Raw genomic sequence first — 16227 nt, 5'->3', positions numbered from 1 at the left:
TGTCAACGTTTGTTTCGCCTCGCTTTGACTAATTAACGATCAAAATGTAAACGATTCATTTTTCCCCAACCGAAGGGGGACACGAATGTCGTATCGTATCCGGCGGGAAGACAGCATAAATTTACATCTACTCCCTTGGCTGACAAACAAAAAATCAGTTGCGTCGCTTGATGAAGGTGGGTGAGCTAAAAATATGTGTGTCCTCGCCCTCTTGTGAATACTCGGAAATGTTTGGTGAATTCTTCCGTATCAGCAACAACAACGGAAAAATTTAACGGAATGTTAGACCCCCGGAGAATGAACCAAACAAAACGAGAGGTTTGATATGCTCGCTCCGCATCAGGTGTGCGCAGAGCTGTGTCAGTTGAATATTTGGAGGGGGGCTTTTTAAATTTTAACACAACGACGACAAACGCGACAATCTACCGCCACGCCAAGCTAAACAACAAACGATAGATACACACACATCCTGCTCATAATAGAATGTCACCCGTATTAAGAGTTCATCACTCAAGGTATCTCGCGGTGGAGAGAATAAGGGGAGACACACGGACCCGAAAAGCGAAAGTGGCATGCAGCATTATTATCTGACTGGGGACACGAAGGATGGGCGCGACCGAGACAGGCTGAGAAGGCGTCAGACCAGGCAGGCACAACCACAACATTCGAGGCGGCGTCAGTATATAAATTAAAATTTATGATGTCTTGTACCGGTGCCAGAAATGATGAAAACGCCGCACACAACGAACAACCCGAACATCTTTCCGAGATGATGAGTTCTTCGCGTGCAAATGGGGTTTGTAACGGATTTCACAATATGGATTTTCCTTAGGACATCGTGCGCCTCCCTTTTGATGTGCCGAAGTCTTTTCCGATTTACCGTTTATCAACATTTTTGCACAACCTTCGGCTTTCCTAAGAGATCGAATAGGTCCGAAATTGGCGAGCGATTGTTTGGCGAGAAGGAATTCACTTCCCAGTTGCATGTGTTTAATTTCTTGCAAGGTCGCTAAAATTAATCGCTCACCCTGACCATTACACACCCGAATCGGGGACCTACTTTCGCACGCCAGCCCACCACCAATGCCAGCTCACTCCTTCTGGGTCTCTGCTAGCAATACGTATAAATAACCACACCACTGCCAAGAGACAACAACACACTTGCTTCCCGGTTGGGCCCAGTGATCCCCACACACACACAGTGACCACCGTCGTTCCGATGACGATGGGTCATAAATCAGCGCGGCAAACACACAGCACAAACACGCGCGCACGTGGAACCTAGTTCTGTTGTTTAGTGCAATGAAAACATAGCTGCCCGGCATGTTGTTGGCACCGCTCGGTCCAGGCGAGAGTACAACACGGGAATGGAATTTTAATTTGTCCAACGGTTTGTACCCATTTATTGGGCCCTATTGGATCCTGAGGTTCTTTTGACCCTAAAAGCAGTTCGCTCGAGAACCCTAAAACGCCCGCCTTCTGTCCGTTGAATACCGCCGAGAAGTGCATTCGACTATAAATTCTAAGGAGCACAATGAATGATGTCGGGCACTCGCGGCCAGTCGGCTAAGCCCGCTGACCATTGAACGGACGCCTACGAGCCATAATGTCTAACCTGAAACAAAAGCACCAAGGATGTCCACCAGGGATGTCTCGTGATTGCCCCGGCCTCGTACATACGGCTGAGGCGACATTAAACAGTGCAAAATTCCCTGTCTTGGCCGGAGAGAACGAACGCAATGCGGAAGCCATCGATTGCATGCAATTGGAATGTGGTTCCTGGCGCACAGGAAAATATGCTCCGCTCTCTGTCTGGGATGGGCAAAGAATCTTGTTATTTCTAGCGAACGCTTTCGAAGCAGATCAGTTTTGTATTTTTAATGCTTTAGAGCATAGAAATCATCCGCATTGAATTGAGAAATTTGTTGGCAACCATCATCATCTTGCCGCTAATGCGGGCACAGGCTATAGCATATCGGCGCTTCGCAGGAGTTCTCAGCAGCGTACTTGAACCATTTCCCTCTTCAAACATAAACCAATTTACGCCTCAAATGGGACAAACTTGCAAATAGGCTCAAGGGTGAAATTTTTGAAGTTACGCTTCGCCGCACCAAGGTGTATTTTTACGGTTATCAAACATCAGCGACAACGACTTCTTCAGTTCATTCGGTCGTAAATAAATTTTCTGGTTACTAATTTTCTCCTTTTTTCTTTTTTCCCCCTTGCAGGTAAGTTCGCGTTACAAATACAATTAAAAGCACGGTAGTAGAACGACACACAGACCACAGAATGTGTGTGTGTGTGTTGATAGGTAAGGTGACAAATCTGAGTACGAATGCTCGAACAGCAGAACATGGTGGTTCTGGTGGCAAACAAGCAGCAGTCACATGAATGTGGTGGAGTTTATTTTATAAACGTACACACACACCGCCCCATCGAGCATCTCGATATCTCGCGTGAGCAAACCCTGGCACATCTTCTTCGTACATTCTATCGCTCATTATGCTTGGCGCCCTCCGGGACTCTTTGCTCTTGTCGGCGAGGGCCGGGCTGATATTAAATGTAAAGTAAATATAGAACGCATAGCATTTTATTGTTCCACTCGCTGTGCCGCGGAATTCAAACGGCCGTCTCCGTGGAACTGCTGCTGTCACGCACAAGTTGGAGTTGTGCGAAAGTTGTGTTAAGCTTCCCGAAAATCACATTGCCACAGCTTGCACTTTCCGGCTGTGTGCCGAGTGCAGAATAATAGAGTGCGCGTTCCGCGTATTTACCGCCGTTGCCCGGCTAAATAGCGCCTCAATGATTTTCGTCACTAATGTACCGAGCATTGACTTGGCGCGCATCTATGATTGTGGCTCAGGAATTTGGTGCTTTGCTATCGAATTATTCACCTCTTGGATGGATGGAGAAACGAAACCTGTTAAGTTCTTATACAATTGAAAATACATTTCCAAGGTACCAAAAACGGGTGACTTCGAGGCCCCATTGGTGTCTAGCCTTTAACCAACCAACTTTAACGGCCGCAGCTGTTGTAGCAACTAGTCGTGGTTCAATTTTCCCATCACCCTCATCGGAACGCAGATAACCAGATAAGCAACTTAATCAAAGTGTGTGCCTATTCTCGGAAGTAAATGCACTTCGTGGAGGGAGAGGGGAGGCATTCATCAACTGCATCGAACATTGATGTTTGATGGACATTCTCGAGCCCGGATCAATTTTATCGATTCCACAAGCCTACAATATTTCACATGTGCCTCGCGCACATGCACATATTCCAATGAGTATAAATCTTCACCAAAAAAGGCCTCCATGCGAATTATCATCAAATTAAGTTTATTTCGCATTTTCTTTTTTCTGGTCCATGCCAAATTTATGCCTCGCGCCATTTTGATAACCCACAAGGTCACATAATATTGGCAACATATCGATGACGAACGCTTGGCGCGTGCCATAAACAGTGTGGAGCAGTGCGTTGTTTGTTCGATTCTCGTCGTGCCCGTTCCCCGTACCACGCCGGTTAATATGACATTTTCAGTAATATAATTTATGAGTTGCCTGGCTTTCGATTTGGTTTTCCTTTTCTGTTGCGAAGGCCAAAGGAAACTACATTTGCATTCACCTGAACATAGGTTTAGGTTAAACGATTACGACAACTTATTTCATACCCATCATTCTGGTGCGCGAAATGTAGACGAAAAAGACATTTGCTCGATAATTTGCCCCCCTTCATCTATCGCGCGCCATGGTCGCCGCCGCCCGTGTAGACTTAATATTCACACACTTTTCCAACGCAATCAACACGGGGTGGAAAAATATCTGTGGCTCATCAATCCCCGCGCGGGCCTGGGCCGGAGTGATTTTGTGGACCGCTTATCGGTGGTTAGGCACCGCAGACCTATGACGCCACAGCAAACCACTCACTCAAATTGGTTTGACCATAAACGTTAATGCCTTAGGCTGCATCGTGTGGTGCGCGCCGTGGCCGAACCGAGCCAGCCAGGGTTTTGTTTTATCCGTTGGGCACATAATTAATAGGCTGGCTTTGTGCAGCGCAGCAGATCGATAAAAGAGAGCGAGAAATGGGTACCCGAGACAAAATATCCATGTCGTCGAGAGGTTGAAATTAACGTTTTCGTTTTCAATTTAATTTAAACATTTGCGAGGTTCCTCCTCTGCTGGATTAACCATCTCGGGATAGTTGTCGAGTGTCGAGAACGATCACGTTTTAAATCGATATAGAATAGATCCATTCTGTCCATAGTCATTCCATTTATTTATGGTTCAGTAAGATCGTATTGAAATTAAATGTCTTTCATATAAATTGCACACAATAATGAGCCAAATGATGCAGATAATGCAATGAGAAGCAGTAAAGTTGTTTTAGAATATAAATGACAAAAAAGTTATATAAATGAATGTCAAATTGAAAACATAAACTACTTGTGATAAAGCGTCGAGGGAAAAAAGGGAAGTAAATATAAAATATTAAACATGGTTACTCTTCAGTAACAATTCAACTCAAATAGGGGATTGTTTCCGCTCCTTCCGCTATCAAAACGGATGTAAAAAAGCGTCCCTCACTATAAAAAAGATGTTAATAACATGTTCAAAAAAATAGAAACTAAGTACTTATCTCGGAGCGCCATTTGCTTATTTTTCGCACTTTTCGGTTCCGGTTCCTTGTCTTGCTTTGCAGGCGATGAAGGCCTTCATTGAGGCTCACTACAAGATGATGGACATCAACAACGACGGTCTGGTCAGCATAGAGGAGTACCGTTACAACTGCATCACCAGAATCGCCGTCGATGACATCAAGCTGGTCGATGATTCCTACAACAACCTGGTCAGCGTAAGTATCTCGCGCCGCGATCGCTCCATTAGTAGACGAAGATAACCATCTTCTGGAAAAGAGATAATGGCAATGATATCAGAGGTGGAAAGCAAATCATCGAACCAAACACTTGCACTAACTATTTGTTTAAAATTTGTCGCAATCGACAGGAGGAGGACAACAAGCGCGGTGGCATCACCCTGGAGAGATACCAGGAGCTGTACGCGCACTTCCTCGGCAACGAGAACGCCAAGTGCCCGGCCATCTACCTGTACGGCCCAATTCCGGAATAAATGTGTTCCAACCACAAAACCAAAACCAAAGCAACATCATCATCAGCTCAAAAAGATCAACAGCAACATCTTCGGCACATCCACCCCAGTAGAGTAGAGAGAGAGAGAGAGAGATAAAAGGCAAGAGACCATCGCCATTAGAAACATTTATGCTTAGATAAAGCTATAAGACGTTGTACCGCAGGAATGTTTGCTCCCAGAGGGACACGAAGCGAGAGCACCATTATCCTGAACAAACACACACAAACTGTTTACTGAATGAACGGCAATGAACAACTATAACAACCACAGCAAAATAGCAACGGCAATTGGTAGCGCAGGTACACACGCAACACCATCCAACCAACACCAACAGGCAGCAGCAGAAAGAGGCACCGACAGCCCTTCTTACGAAAGAGAGAAAAAAAGCGAGCCCCCCCAAAGCGAAGGCCATGTTCTAAATCAACTTCTATCCATCTACGTCCCATCTGTAGATTCGAAAACTAAAACATCTCACCAACAACATCCACCAATTTTAGCAGGGATTTAGAGCCCAAACGGGCGCGCCGATTTTTTCTCCCGTAATTGGGCTGCGTGCCGTGCTGTGCTGTACGCGCTTGTTTAAGCATAGATGGAAGATCAGCAGATCAGTGAAAACAACAACAAAAAAATCAATTCCCCACAGCCGAGCACGCGTTCCGATCGCACGGTCGCCATCGAACGGCGTCGTTCGTGCTGGAGAAGGTTAGGCCTGTGAAGAGACTTCCAGCTATATATGACGCTAACTGCATATAGACACAGTGAAAGTTCCCCCGCGTTAGAAAACACACAACAAAAAGGCGTGGAAAAGAGAAACTCAAACGGAACAAATGGAATTTTTCATAATAAAACCAAATTCATCTACCAACCAAGATCACGAGGATAAATGTGCAAAGCGTGAAATTAAATTCCGAGCAAAAGAAACGACTCTCCTCTGCTAGACACTTGCCAAATTTGATGATGTACCACCACCACCACCACCATCTTGGAACGATTAACAGACCACTCAGAAACAGAATGCGCCTAACAAATGAGCTACCATAGTGCAGACATACATAGATACGAAACAGGCAGTCCCTCAACACCGGCAAGTCCTCGATCCGGCCAGAGCGGCAGAGACAGATTACGATCGGTGCCAATCTGCGTGCCGTTCACCACGTGAGGTTTAGACGATAGGGCAGTGGGAATAGTTTACACAACGTAAACTCTACCCTCTGCCCAATTTCGCGTTTTCGTTCTCATCCTTACGATTGCGCGATCGGCAGGTGGAAAGGCCACAGGTCTTTGTCATTGCGGAACATGGTACTTGCCAGCCTGCGGTAGTAGTCGAGTAGGGGGCATCCATCTTTAGAAGCCGTTCGGGGGAAATGGAAGCACAAGCTGCTTCCAGCTAATTCCATTCCAAGCTGTGTGGATGCCCCAAAGGAAGGACAACCATTTTTTTTCCTTAACCAACAATTTCCCCTAAAATCAATACCTCGCGCTCGCTGGAGGTTGTGGGGGAACCTCGAGGTTTGGAGCACCAAGCTCCCAAGGTGTGCGAGCGACGAAATGAGAGCTATTATTTTCACTTTCTTTTGGGTGATCGTGTTCGTATTTAAATAGGAGATTTCCTCCATTTCCTACGAACCGATCACGGTTGTGTGTACATAGAGTACAGCGCCCAAGCGTTTCCTTACCGCATAGGCGTGCGTGTGTGTGTGTTTGTGTCCTTTTTTCCCCACCTGCAAGCTACCGGAAAAACGGTCACACCTTTCTCTACCTGTGTGCTGCACGTTTTCTTCTGGAGCCGGTAGCTTGTAGTTCGGAAGAAAAAAGAATTAAACACAGACACACATTCCCGCCAGTCATAGCTTCACTTTCTCTTTGCATAAACTTTATAACCCAACAAACAAACAAAAAACACTCCCCGTTTTGCGAACAGGAAGAAGGCTTCAAAGCGCATATACGAAAAGCTTCTGTACGTTGTACTTTTGTTCTAATCTGTTTAACACTGTTGACCTTCTTACTGAATGCGGAATCTGCTAACTAACCTTCTTTAAAATCGTGCTCGTGTTAGATGGTGTTTCTAGTGTTTTGCAGAGTGTTTGCAGTTTTATCAGTTTAAGAGCTACAAAAAAAAAAGAATACGAAACACATACACACACACAAAAACACAAAAATGCCCAAACAAAACCACATACATACTCCACATCTACACACTTGTAACGAATTTATCGTTTTGCTTATTACTTATTAACGGTTAAACTTAAACTTGTTCTTCAATTATAGCGTGTTCTTTAACTATACTACTCTTATAGATACTCTCTAGTTCAAGTTACTAGCCAACTCGTTAGGTTGTAGCAGCAAGAAAAAAACATATTACACTATAATCCTAAGCGTTACCGATAGAAGGTGTGGGTATATAGTGAACCAGTGTTTATAGATGATACGTTTTTTTCGTCTTTAAGAAATATTTCTCGCCTCCTTCTTTGAAAGTTTGACAACTACTGAAACAGTAATCGGCCGTGTGTACCGTTGCAACATCAGGGATACCAAAGACCAAACCAATGGCCAAATACCATCTCACAACAATCTCGCTACCACCAGCAAGAGATTATCGTTTTTTTATACATATATAAATATATGAGGTTATGTCATAATGTTCGTTTGTAATACCATTCAACACTACCATCGTTGAGGAAAGGGATAGAAAACATAAATACAAGACAGAACAACGTCGACGACAGCAGGAAGAAGAATGTTCGTATAACAGCAACCAAACAAAAACGTAATAATACCATGCTTTTACTTAAACATCTTTGTAGCGTAAAAGTGTACATCGAAGCTATATAGGAATATAAATATATAGATTCAGAGATACATTGAGAGACAGAAAGAAGAAAAAAAAACAAGAGCAGAGCCAGGTCCAAAACCGGCAGATAGCGCAAATCCTAAAGCCCGTTTATGAAGAAAAACGGTTCAGCTAGCAAAAAAAAAAGAGAAACCATTTACAACTAACTAACTGCAAAGTCGCAATTGGAAATGCAAAGAAAAGCCCCCAGAGAAACAGCAATCCGTCAATAAACAGCTGATAACGGAAAACAAAACTCAACAGCAGCAGTCTGTCTTTGCGCCGCTATAAGGATGAATATGAAAGAGAACCACCCCTCGGTGACGGTACTCTGGTCCACCACAGCAACATCCAAGACTGTTGGCCACCTTTTGTGTGTGTGTGTGTGTTTTTTTACTACTTTTACTATACTGAACTATCTGCACACGAATCGAATTACGAACCAAGTTGATTAGCGATCACTACCACACAAAATGAGCGCAGTGAAAGAAACCTCCGTTGGTACCCTAATGCAACGTCCTGAAGGAAGGATTCGCAAGCTTTTAAACCGTTCCTAAAGGTTCCGTTCCTTGCAACGTGCAAATTGTGCAAACAATGTTTCAGGCAAAATTCAAAGAAGGAGGGCAAGGAATATTCCAATGGAAACATTCAGCGAAAAGACACCATACTACACATTAACAACGAATGTAACAGACAAACCCTGAAACGTCGGGTAGGAAGCATTCTGAAATCCTTTTGAACGATCCGGTACCGACAGCGGCGCCGGTCTTCACACGGCAGCACCGGAGTTTAAATCCCAACGAGACCGCCTCCCCGTAAAATCAAGTCACAGAAAGACTTGACTTGAGACTTGAGACCTTTCAAGGTTGTAGTGCCAAGGGTCACAAGGTGTAGGCGTCTGATGCATCATATGATCGTACGAGACGAGATGCACTCGCTGCTCGGTGTTCTAGCTTTTCTCCGGAAGAGAGAAGCTTTTTTTAAACCCCGAATCGATTATAGCCAATGGAATATGGTTAAAGCCTTTGGAAACACTCCAAAGAATCTTACCTCTTTTTCTACTGCAAACGTCCCACGATTTCCAATTTATGATCTCTAATAGCCCATGAGGCTTCACACTAGGTAGGACCGTGGTTCAAATCCCATCTGGGCCATTCCCCCATAGTGAGGACTGACTATCCAACTATGCAGTATCAATAAGGTCTAGTAAGTCAGAAATGGCATGCATGACCTTAACATGTCTATAGGCCAAGAAAGACGAAGTTTTTCAATAGCCAAGAAGCTAAGTATAAAGTAATAACTATACATGGGTACAAGGACTTTCTCAAATATGCAACCTAGTAATGCATTCTTTCCGACCATTTAGTACTCACCTTAAACGTTTAGACGGCGAACTTTACCTTCCGGCCTGTTCCGTTCCGTGAAGTCAGGTCCATTTCCATTTCCTGCTCGTCCTTGACACTCACGATACCGTACAGCTTAACCATGGCTGCATTGGTTTCACGTGAAATGCACTCGACCACACCGTTCTGCTCAAAGTGTGGTATACGCGTGTAGTACTCTTCGAAGTCAAAATGTCGCATTTGAGAGCGACGCAACTCGTCCAGCGTTGGAAAGTGTCCCTCCTCAAGGCAGAAAAAGCTTCAATGATACATGCAAAGCAATGTTAGTAGCGCTGTTGACAACTACTGTTTCTGGCGGACGCTCACCTTGGACGCTTTTCGTTGAAGCTTGGTGGCTTTCTGCGATACACATCGCGCTGAAGAATTGGCGGGGTAGATTAGATTTTCTAACGGCTCGTGACTAGACCACCAAAGGATACTTACGCTTTGGGTCAGAAAGTATACTCCGTTCCATTGGGCATTTACTGCGGAAGCAAACGTTTCATTCAAATTGTTCGTGTTTCGATCGATCAGTATAATGTCTAGCACACCGAGCTGGAAAGAAAGGCAGGAGAGGGCGGCAAGTTTTAAAATTCGTACTCAAACCGAACATTTCGTTCCCTCACCTTTTGGTTCATAGTCATCGTGTAGGCTACCATACATTTTTCCCCGTAAGAAGCTACTAGCGAGGCCAAGGTATCCGACTCCGCCCTGGTCCACGCGTTGCCTGCTGGGACGAGACATGCCAACGAGGCACGGATGGCTTGCGTCGGCACACTGCCGAACGTTTTGAACAGGAACTTTACTGACTTATAATTCACGTTCTCCACCAGACCGGTGTCGATGAAGAATAGCTTCACGTTTGTCCCTATCAGAGGTCCCACGATTCGGGCCCGGTACCAGATACGATCGATCTGTGCGGCACAGTACATGCCATGCTGTACATGGCTCGGCTCCAAGCACCATTCGCCACTGTACATCCTATCGTAGCATTCGTGCAACTCCCTCGACAGCTGCATCATTATCGCGTCCTGCGCGACGCTACGCAGCCAGATACGGTTCGGGTTGAATATGTGCTGGATGCGTACATGTATTTCCTCCGACTCGTCAAAGTAGTAAGAAACGTCTGTCTTTGGGATGGTATGCCCCAGCTGCATAACATCGGGTGACAGGCCCATCATGTTGACCATGTCCCACTCGTCGGTGGACGGGACCCTACCCATCATGGTTCCCACATGTTCACAGCTTTCATCCAAACTGTCGTAGATTTCTTCCTTGCCAGTTGACGACTGATTGCCTGCAGAACTGTTCCTTTCCACAGCAGCTGTCTCATTCTCTGTAGAACGGATAACTTCCACTACAGCTGGCCGATTATCTGTGGAAAAGGGGTTTTCCACGCATTCCTCATTTGCATTGCTCATTACGGGCATCGTTTCGCGTATCTGCTGTGCGTAGCTCACCGGTGATTGATCCTTGCTCCATTTCGTAATGATGTGCTGCCGTAACGGATTCAGTTCTAGACACCATAGCTCGCGGATTGTATCTTTTGGGCGAAGAGCCTAATCGTCCACGCGAGGCACGTCCTCTTTTGTTTCGCTGTACCAAATGTGCTACGTGCTCAACGGCCGGTGCAGTAACGTAAGTGACTACTGGATACCCATTTCTTATAGTAACCTTAAATAAAATAGAACGTTTCATAGTGAGTAATAGTAGTAGCCCGGAAACAAGCAATATCCATCACACTACCTGCACAATATCCGGCATGGAATTTAGGAGGTTGAAAAGGTTCGTGAAGCCCAACTGTTTATAGGGGATGGGGAAACCTTCCATTTCCCTAAAATCTCGTTCCAGCTCCTTTACCGTTATGGACTGGTTTCGGTGCGACATCACCAAGCTTCGGATTATTGGCTTCAGCTTTGCCAGTTCGTCAAAAGACCCGGACATCTTGAGTTTGCCGCAGTTTCGTCCACCACCGAACTATCTCGTGCCTGTTTGTGTCTTACGGTACCGAAGATGGTAGGTCCTTTTGTGTTCGGTGTGGCCTGTACAATTTCACCAGAATCAGTGTGAACCGCCACCACTGAGTGACCGAAGCAAATGGACACTGTACACACTGCGTGCCTTCATTTGCAATTGTTACAATTTGTTGCAATACTTTTTTCACATTTTTACTAGAAGAAGGAAACATTGTCTAACTAGGTAAGATATTGAGAATTTGCTGAAAATTAAAGTGATATGACCTGCAAAATAACCCATTGTAACAATGTGTAATAAACGTTTAAGAACGAACAACATTTCCACCGCCAGACGCTACTGAAATCTAGTTTAGCCCAGTGTGCAGTGTCCCACACAATCTGTCACTTTTGCGTCACTACTACTAATGTAGAGTAGACCAGTAACGGTTTCCAACGTATTTTCGCTGCACGTATTGCGCTGCTCCGTCTGGTGAAATCTGTTTTGCGGAGTGATATCTGCGGCGCGGATCTTGGTGCGAAAGCTGGTAATATTCCAATCGAAAGGTCTAATACGTCGAGCGCGTTACCATGGACGAGCTAAAACCCATCATTCGTTCGCTGGCCATATCGAGCGCCGGCGGATTGACCCTGCAGCAGCTGGAACGCGACTTCAAGTGTCTCGAAGGGTACAGCATTCCGTACCAGCGGCTTGGATTTAAATCGCTCGCTTCCTTGCTGCAAACGCTGACCGATGTCGTGCGGGTAGGTGTACAACATGTACGTAAAAGCCACTAGATCGTTTCGTTACATCCTGCCTTTGTTCTGGCCATCTTTTGTAGCTTAAGGGAACGGACCAGCAAAGTACCATTCATCCGATAACCACCGACAAAAACGAGCATATCCTTGCGATGGTCGAAAAGAGCAAGAAAAGCAAGAAGAAACCCACGTTCGTTCGCGATCCTTTGCCGCAAAGACCAAAAAGTAGCAGCCGCAGCAGCAGCAGCAGCAAACCAACATTCGTTCACGAGTCTGTCCCACAAAGGCCAAAAAGCAGCAGCAGCAAACCCTGTAATGAGATACAAAAGTATACCACAAGGCACAACGAAAAATACTCGGCGTCGTACGGACACAGTAGCCGATGTAATGGTGCTGTGCCAACGGCAGCATCTTCATCATCATTGCCATTGCCTGGCAACTATAAGCCCGACTATCATTTCGAACAATTTTTGCAATGGTTGTACGATATGCTGAAGGATAATGAGAATTCGAATGGACAATCAGCGGATGATCGGAAGAGAACAACGGCAGCGGCAAAAGATAACCAAAGCGCTAAGCAACGTCCACCGTCTGCTCAGTTCTCGGGACAAGGTAACAATTCCGGTGGATGGAACAACAATTCTGCTGGATGGAATAACAATTACGGTGGGTGGAGCAATAATTCCGCTAGAGGCAACAACAATCCTCGTGGAAGGAACAACAATTCTGCTGGATGGAATAACAATTATGGTGGGTGGAACAACAATTCCGCCAGATGCAACACCAATCCTGGTGGATGGAACAACAATTCTGCTGGATGGAACTATAATTATGGTGGGTGGAGCAATAATTCCGCTAGAGGCAACAACAATCCTGGTGGATGGTACAACAATCCCGGTGGATGGAACAACAATCCTGGTGGATGGAACAACAACTCTGCTGGATGGAACAACAATTCCGCTGGATGTAATTACAACACTGGTGCTGGGAATACGAATAACTACGCTAACCATGGTCACAATTACTGGAACGGAAATTATCCCATAAACTCCAACTATGGAAACAATGGTTATGATCGTGCTGGGGCGCCAGGATATCAAAATCAATATGGCGGATATGCTATGAATTATGCCACAAATTATGGGTATAATAGCTCGAACGGAGTTAACGGTCAGAATTGTTATACAATGGGCAACTGGTGGAACTCCTATGGACAGTACCTCCCATACTACTACTCATCAATGTATCAGAACACAACGCGTTTTGGATAAACGAAGTTATCGAATGAGATTCGAACTGAGCTTAGCGAGCGAACAACGGTGAAGTTCTTAATCTGAATGTTAAGGATACAAACGAATCTCTGTATTGTCAGCTTCTTTATTTCCTAGCATGCTAGAATATTCAATGTAATGCCCTTTTCATATGGCATTCGAACGCTTAATTTGTTCTCAGTTTTATCAGCTAAATGATCGAATGCACTTACTTTTAATCAATGCCATTGTTTTACTGCAGCAATATCCTAGACACACACACACACACACACAAACTGCAAATATCTTTTTTCAAAAAGCAGACTCCTGGATCGAAATTTTTCTTCCTTTTTGTTTTCTACCTGGCATAAGATTCCTTGCTAGAATAGTTTGGGGGCCCCGTTTCTATGGAAACCTATCTAACGTTTTAGGTTTTCTTTTGGAATATTGCGCGAAAGATCCTCTGTGCTCGGTAGCATTTACCGTCTGCTTGCACATTTGAAATGCAATTAAATGTAAAGTTAAGCGACGGTGAACTGGTTGGAATTGACGGTCCTTGAATGAAGTACAACACATAAGACTATCCGGGAATACTTTTAGCGAGGTGAACTTTCTGTTGCTTGATCATGCTGCAAAGATCGAAAACTGAGCGTTTATAGCAAAGATATAGTTTTGGCATTATCCACCTTCTTTCATACGAAATAAATTAAATGGTATCATCGTTAAATATCCAACTGCGTCCTTGTAATGGTAGTTGTCCTACCTATCAAAGAAGTTCATTGAAGATCATGAAAATGATTGACGATAGCGTTGCGACCTTTGAATAATCAGGAAGTACCGGAAGGATATGGCGGGGAGGACCATCAGAAGAATGGAAGAATGATGTCTTGCACCTAGATTCCTGGGAAAAGAGTGACAGCCTGGCCATGCCAGGTGAGACATGATCCAAATCGAAAAAAGAACAGAATAAAACATGAGATTTTCCAGTTTATTTGCTCCTTTTGTAACAATTCACAATTCACAGCATGTCTCACCTTGAGGGGTGTATTTGTCGGTATAAAAAAAAACAATGGCTTAACGACACTTTTTTGATAAATTTCATCCCATGTATAGGTGTCTCAATAAAATCTCTTTAAAAAATACGTTCAACTTAACTAATCTGCCGACCATGCGATGTCGCAACGCGCTGCAAGCTGTTCGTTCAGGCTGCCTCCGTCGGGATCGATCAGAATTACTTCCAAAACGTTCGCCTGCAGTAAAGAGAAACAGGAGAAAGTGAGTAAAGTTATGTACCGGTTCATTCCGAATTGCAAGCAGATATTTACCACCCCATCAACGTTAACCACACTCATGTCGAACACTTTCCTATGCACCATATTGGCAAGCTGTTCACAGCATTCCTGGCTCCACGTTTCCGCAGCGGAAGTCACGTGCTTAAGCGCAACACGAACCGACTGGCATGGTATGGCAGATAACTCTTTCATTAAAAATCGCACCTCCGCCAACGGCACATATCTCAAGTAGCCGTAATCGATGTACGATAATAGTACGCGCTGGAAGTTTACCGGACCCATCACCTGTGCCCGGTACCATCGATTATGGTACTTTGCAGCACAGTACATGCCGACCCGAACCAGCTCGTCCGGTATGAGCCACTCGTACCCGGTAGCCTTCGTGCTGTAGATATTGTCAATATGTGGCGCTAGCCGCGTTAGCTTGTCCGTGTGTTCCAGCAAATGTACATATATTCGCTTCGGATCGCGAACCGACGTGACCACCACTTTGACGGTGGTTCCCGGTAGCAGTTTTCCGGGTAGTGCATCTACGATCTTTTCCTTGCGAGTCATTGCATCTACAGGCACCATGAATTCACTCTTCGATGAATTAAAGCTTTCGTTCATTGGCTCTTTTGTAGGTTTGGTGCTGTCGGGGACGGTCACGTTATTGGCGGCCCGTGCAGATATCTGTTTCTGGAGCTTTGCAAGTATTTCTTCTCGTTTCTTGTGACGTTCCTCGTGAGTATCGTTAAAGCTGGTAGGACTATTGTACACACCACCGTTAGTATTCTGGTGTTCATCGCCGTGGCGATTGTAGTACTGTTGCTGCTTTTCTTCTTTGTCGTTCGTTCCATTCATGGTAACAAACGTCTCCGAGTACGGTATTTCGTCATCGAACCCGTTACTGTCGTATTCGTCGCTTGTAAGATGCGATGAATATTGATCATGGTAAAAATAGTTTCTATGATTCGCTTGAGAAGCGTGGTGGTAATATTTCGCTGATGGCTTCTTCCTGTCCGGTTTGTTCTTTTTTACCATTTCCCGAACATGTTGAGATTTTGCGTTACTGAGCGGTTGCATCACAGCCGTTGGTCCATATCCTGTGACCTACAATCGAGAGTAGAAATAAAACAACACTTAATCCGACCTGCACATCGGTAGTGGTGGTGGAGTTGTGTACGCACCTGAATTGCATCGGTCATTGTCCTCAGCATTCCATCGAGTGATTGAAATCCATATTTGGTGTATGGAATTGCGTACCCTTCGAGGTTCTTGAAGTCCTTATTCAATTGTGCAACCGTTATGCCATTGGCAGCATTCGATATGGCTAGCGCTCGAATAATAGTTTTCAGCTCGTCCATTGTTTACGTTGTGTTGAAAAGTATGACTGTGTACAGGCAAATACCGTTTGACTTGTCACATTTCCAACTACACTAGCTTCGCTTTTAATGTGTGCTAAAGATGGTTTAGATACGTTACCTGAAGAAAATGAGCGACAAAAGGAGAAGTTAACTAAAAACCGGGGCTTCGTTGTAAAAACGCGATTTCCGGCCTCCGTTCTCCATGGAATGTTTGTTTACATATGCAAACATGCCGGATGACAGCTGTTCGGTTGAAGTTTCGCTCGCT

At 44.9% G+C, this 16227-nt stretch overlaps 4 protein-coding genes across 6 annotated transcripts in view; 2 read left to right on the top strand and 2 right to left on the bottom strand.

Moving 5' to 3' along the window:
- LOC118513903 (sarcoplasmic calcium-binding protein 1) overlaps window positions 1-8234 on the top strand; it is a 20174-nt gene extending 11940 nt beyond the window's left edge. For all 3 annotated transcript variants that reach the window (XM_036060226.1, XM_036060227.1, XM_036060228.1), the window contains exons 5-6: window positions 4700-4852; window positions 5005-8234. In XM_036060226.1, the coding sequence (XP_035916119.1) occupies window positions 4700-4852; window positions 5005-5127 (276 nt within the window). In that variant the 3' untranslated portion in view covers window positions 5128-8234. The remainder of the gene's footprint in view (window positions 1-4699; window positions 4853-5004) is intronic.
- Window positions 4240-11337, bottom strand: LOC118513904. The gene is given in 7 exon segments (XM_036060230.1): window positions 4240-4904; window positions 9352-9619; window positions 9688-9737; window positions 9805-9915; window positions 9987-10780; window positions 10782-11034; window positions 11107-11337. Coding segments are annotated over 6 exon segments (1665 nt in total). The 5' UTR covers window positions 11305-11337; the 3' UTR covers window positions 4240-4904; window positions 9352-9360.
- LOC118513895 (putative uncharacterized protein DDB_G0286901) lies at window positions 10116-14312 on the top strand. The gene is made up of 2 exons (XM_036060212.1): window positions 10116-12077; window positions 12155-14312. The coding sequence occupies exons 1-2, from the start codon at window positions 11904-11906 to the stop codon at window positions 13340-13342; spliced, it is 1362 nt and encodes a 453-aa protein (XP_035916105.1). The 5' UTR covers window positions 10116-11903; the 3' UTR covers window positions 13343-14312.
- Window positions 14289-16227, bottom strand: LOC118513896 (tudor domain-containing protein 1-like). Its single transcript, XM_036060213.1, has 4 exons — window positions 16078-16227; window positions 15783-15985; window positions 14647-15705; window positions 14289-14571 (listed from the first exon to the last, which is right to left on the bottom strand). Exons 2-4 carry the CDS (start codon window positions 15957-15959, stop codon window positions 14476-14478), a joined length of 1332 nt encoding a protein of 443 aa, XP_035916106.1. The 5' UTR covers window positions 15960-15985; window positions 16078-16227; the 3' UTR covers window positions 14289-14475.

This window comes from Anopheles stephensi, chromosome 3 (assembly GCF_013141755.1).
Source record: "Anopheles stephensi strain Indian chromosome 3, UCI_ANSTEP_V1.0, whole genome shotgun sequence".
In the NCBI taxonomy this organism is placed as follows: domain Eukaryota; kingdom Metazoa; phylum Arthropoda; class Insecta; order Diptera; family Culicidae; genus Anopheles; species Anopheles stephensi.
Note: the sequence above shows the minus strand (reverse complement) of the source record. Positions and strands in the feature narration are given on the sequence as shown.

Bases quoted from the DNA above. Each gene is read 5' to 3' on its own strand.
- LOC118513896 (XM_036060213.1), bottom strand. From the start codon at position 15,959: ATGGACGAGCTGAAAACTATTATTCGAGCGCTAGCCATATCGAATGCT. The intron at 15,706-15,782 runs GTGCGTACACAA...TCTCGATTGTAG, and splicing joins CAATGACCGATGCAATTCAG to GTCACAGGATATGGACCAAC. The intron at 14,572-14,646 runs GTAAATATCTGC...TCTTTACTGCAG, and splicing joins TGGTTAACGTTGATGGGGTG to GCGAACGTTTTGGAAGTAAT.
- LOC118513895 (XM_036060212.1), top strand. From the start codon at position 11,904: ATGGACGAGCTAAAACCCATCATTCGTTCGCTGGCCATATCGAGCGCC. The intron at 12,078-12,154 runs GTAGGTGTACAA...CATCTTTTGTAG, and splicing joins CGCTGACCGATGTCGTGCGG to CTTAAGGGAACGGACCAGCA.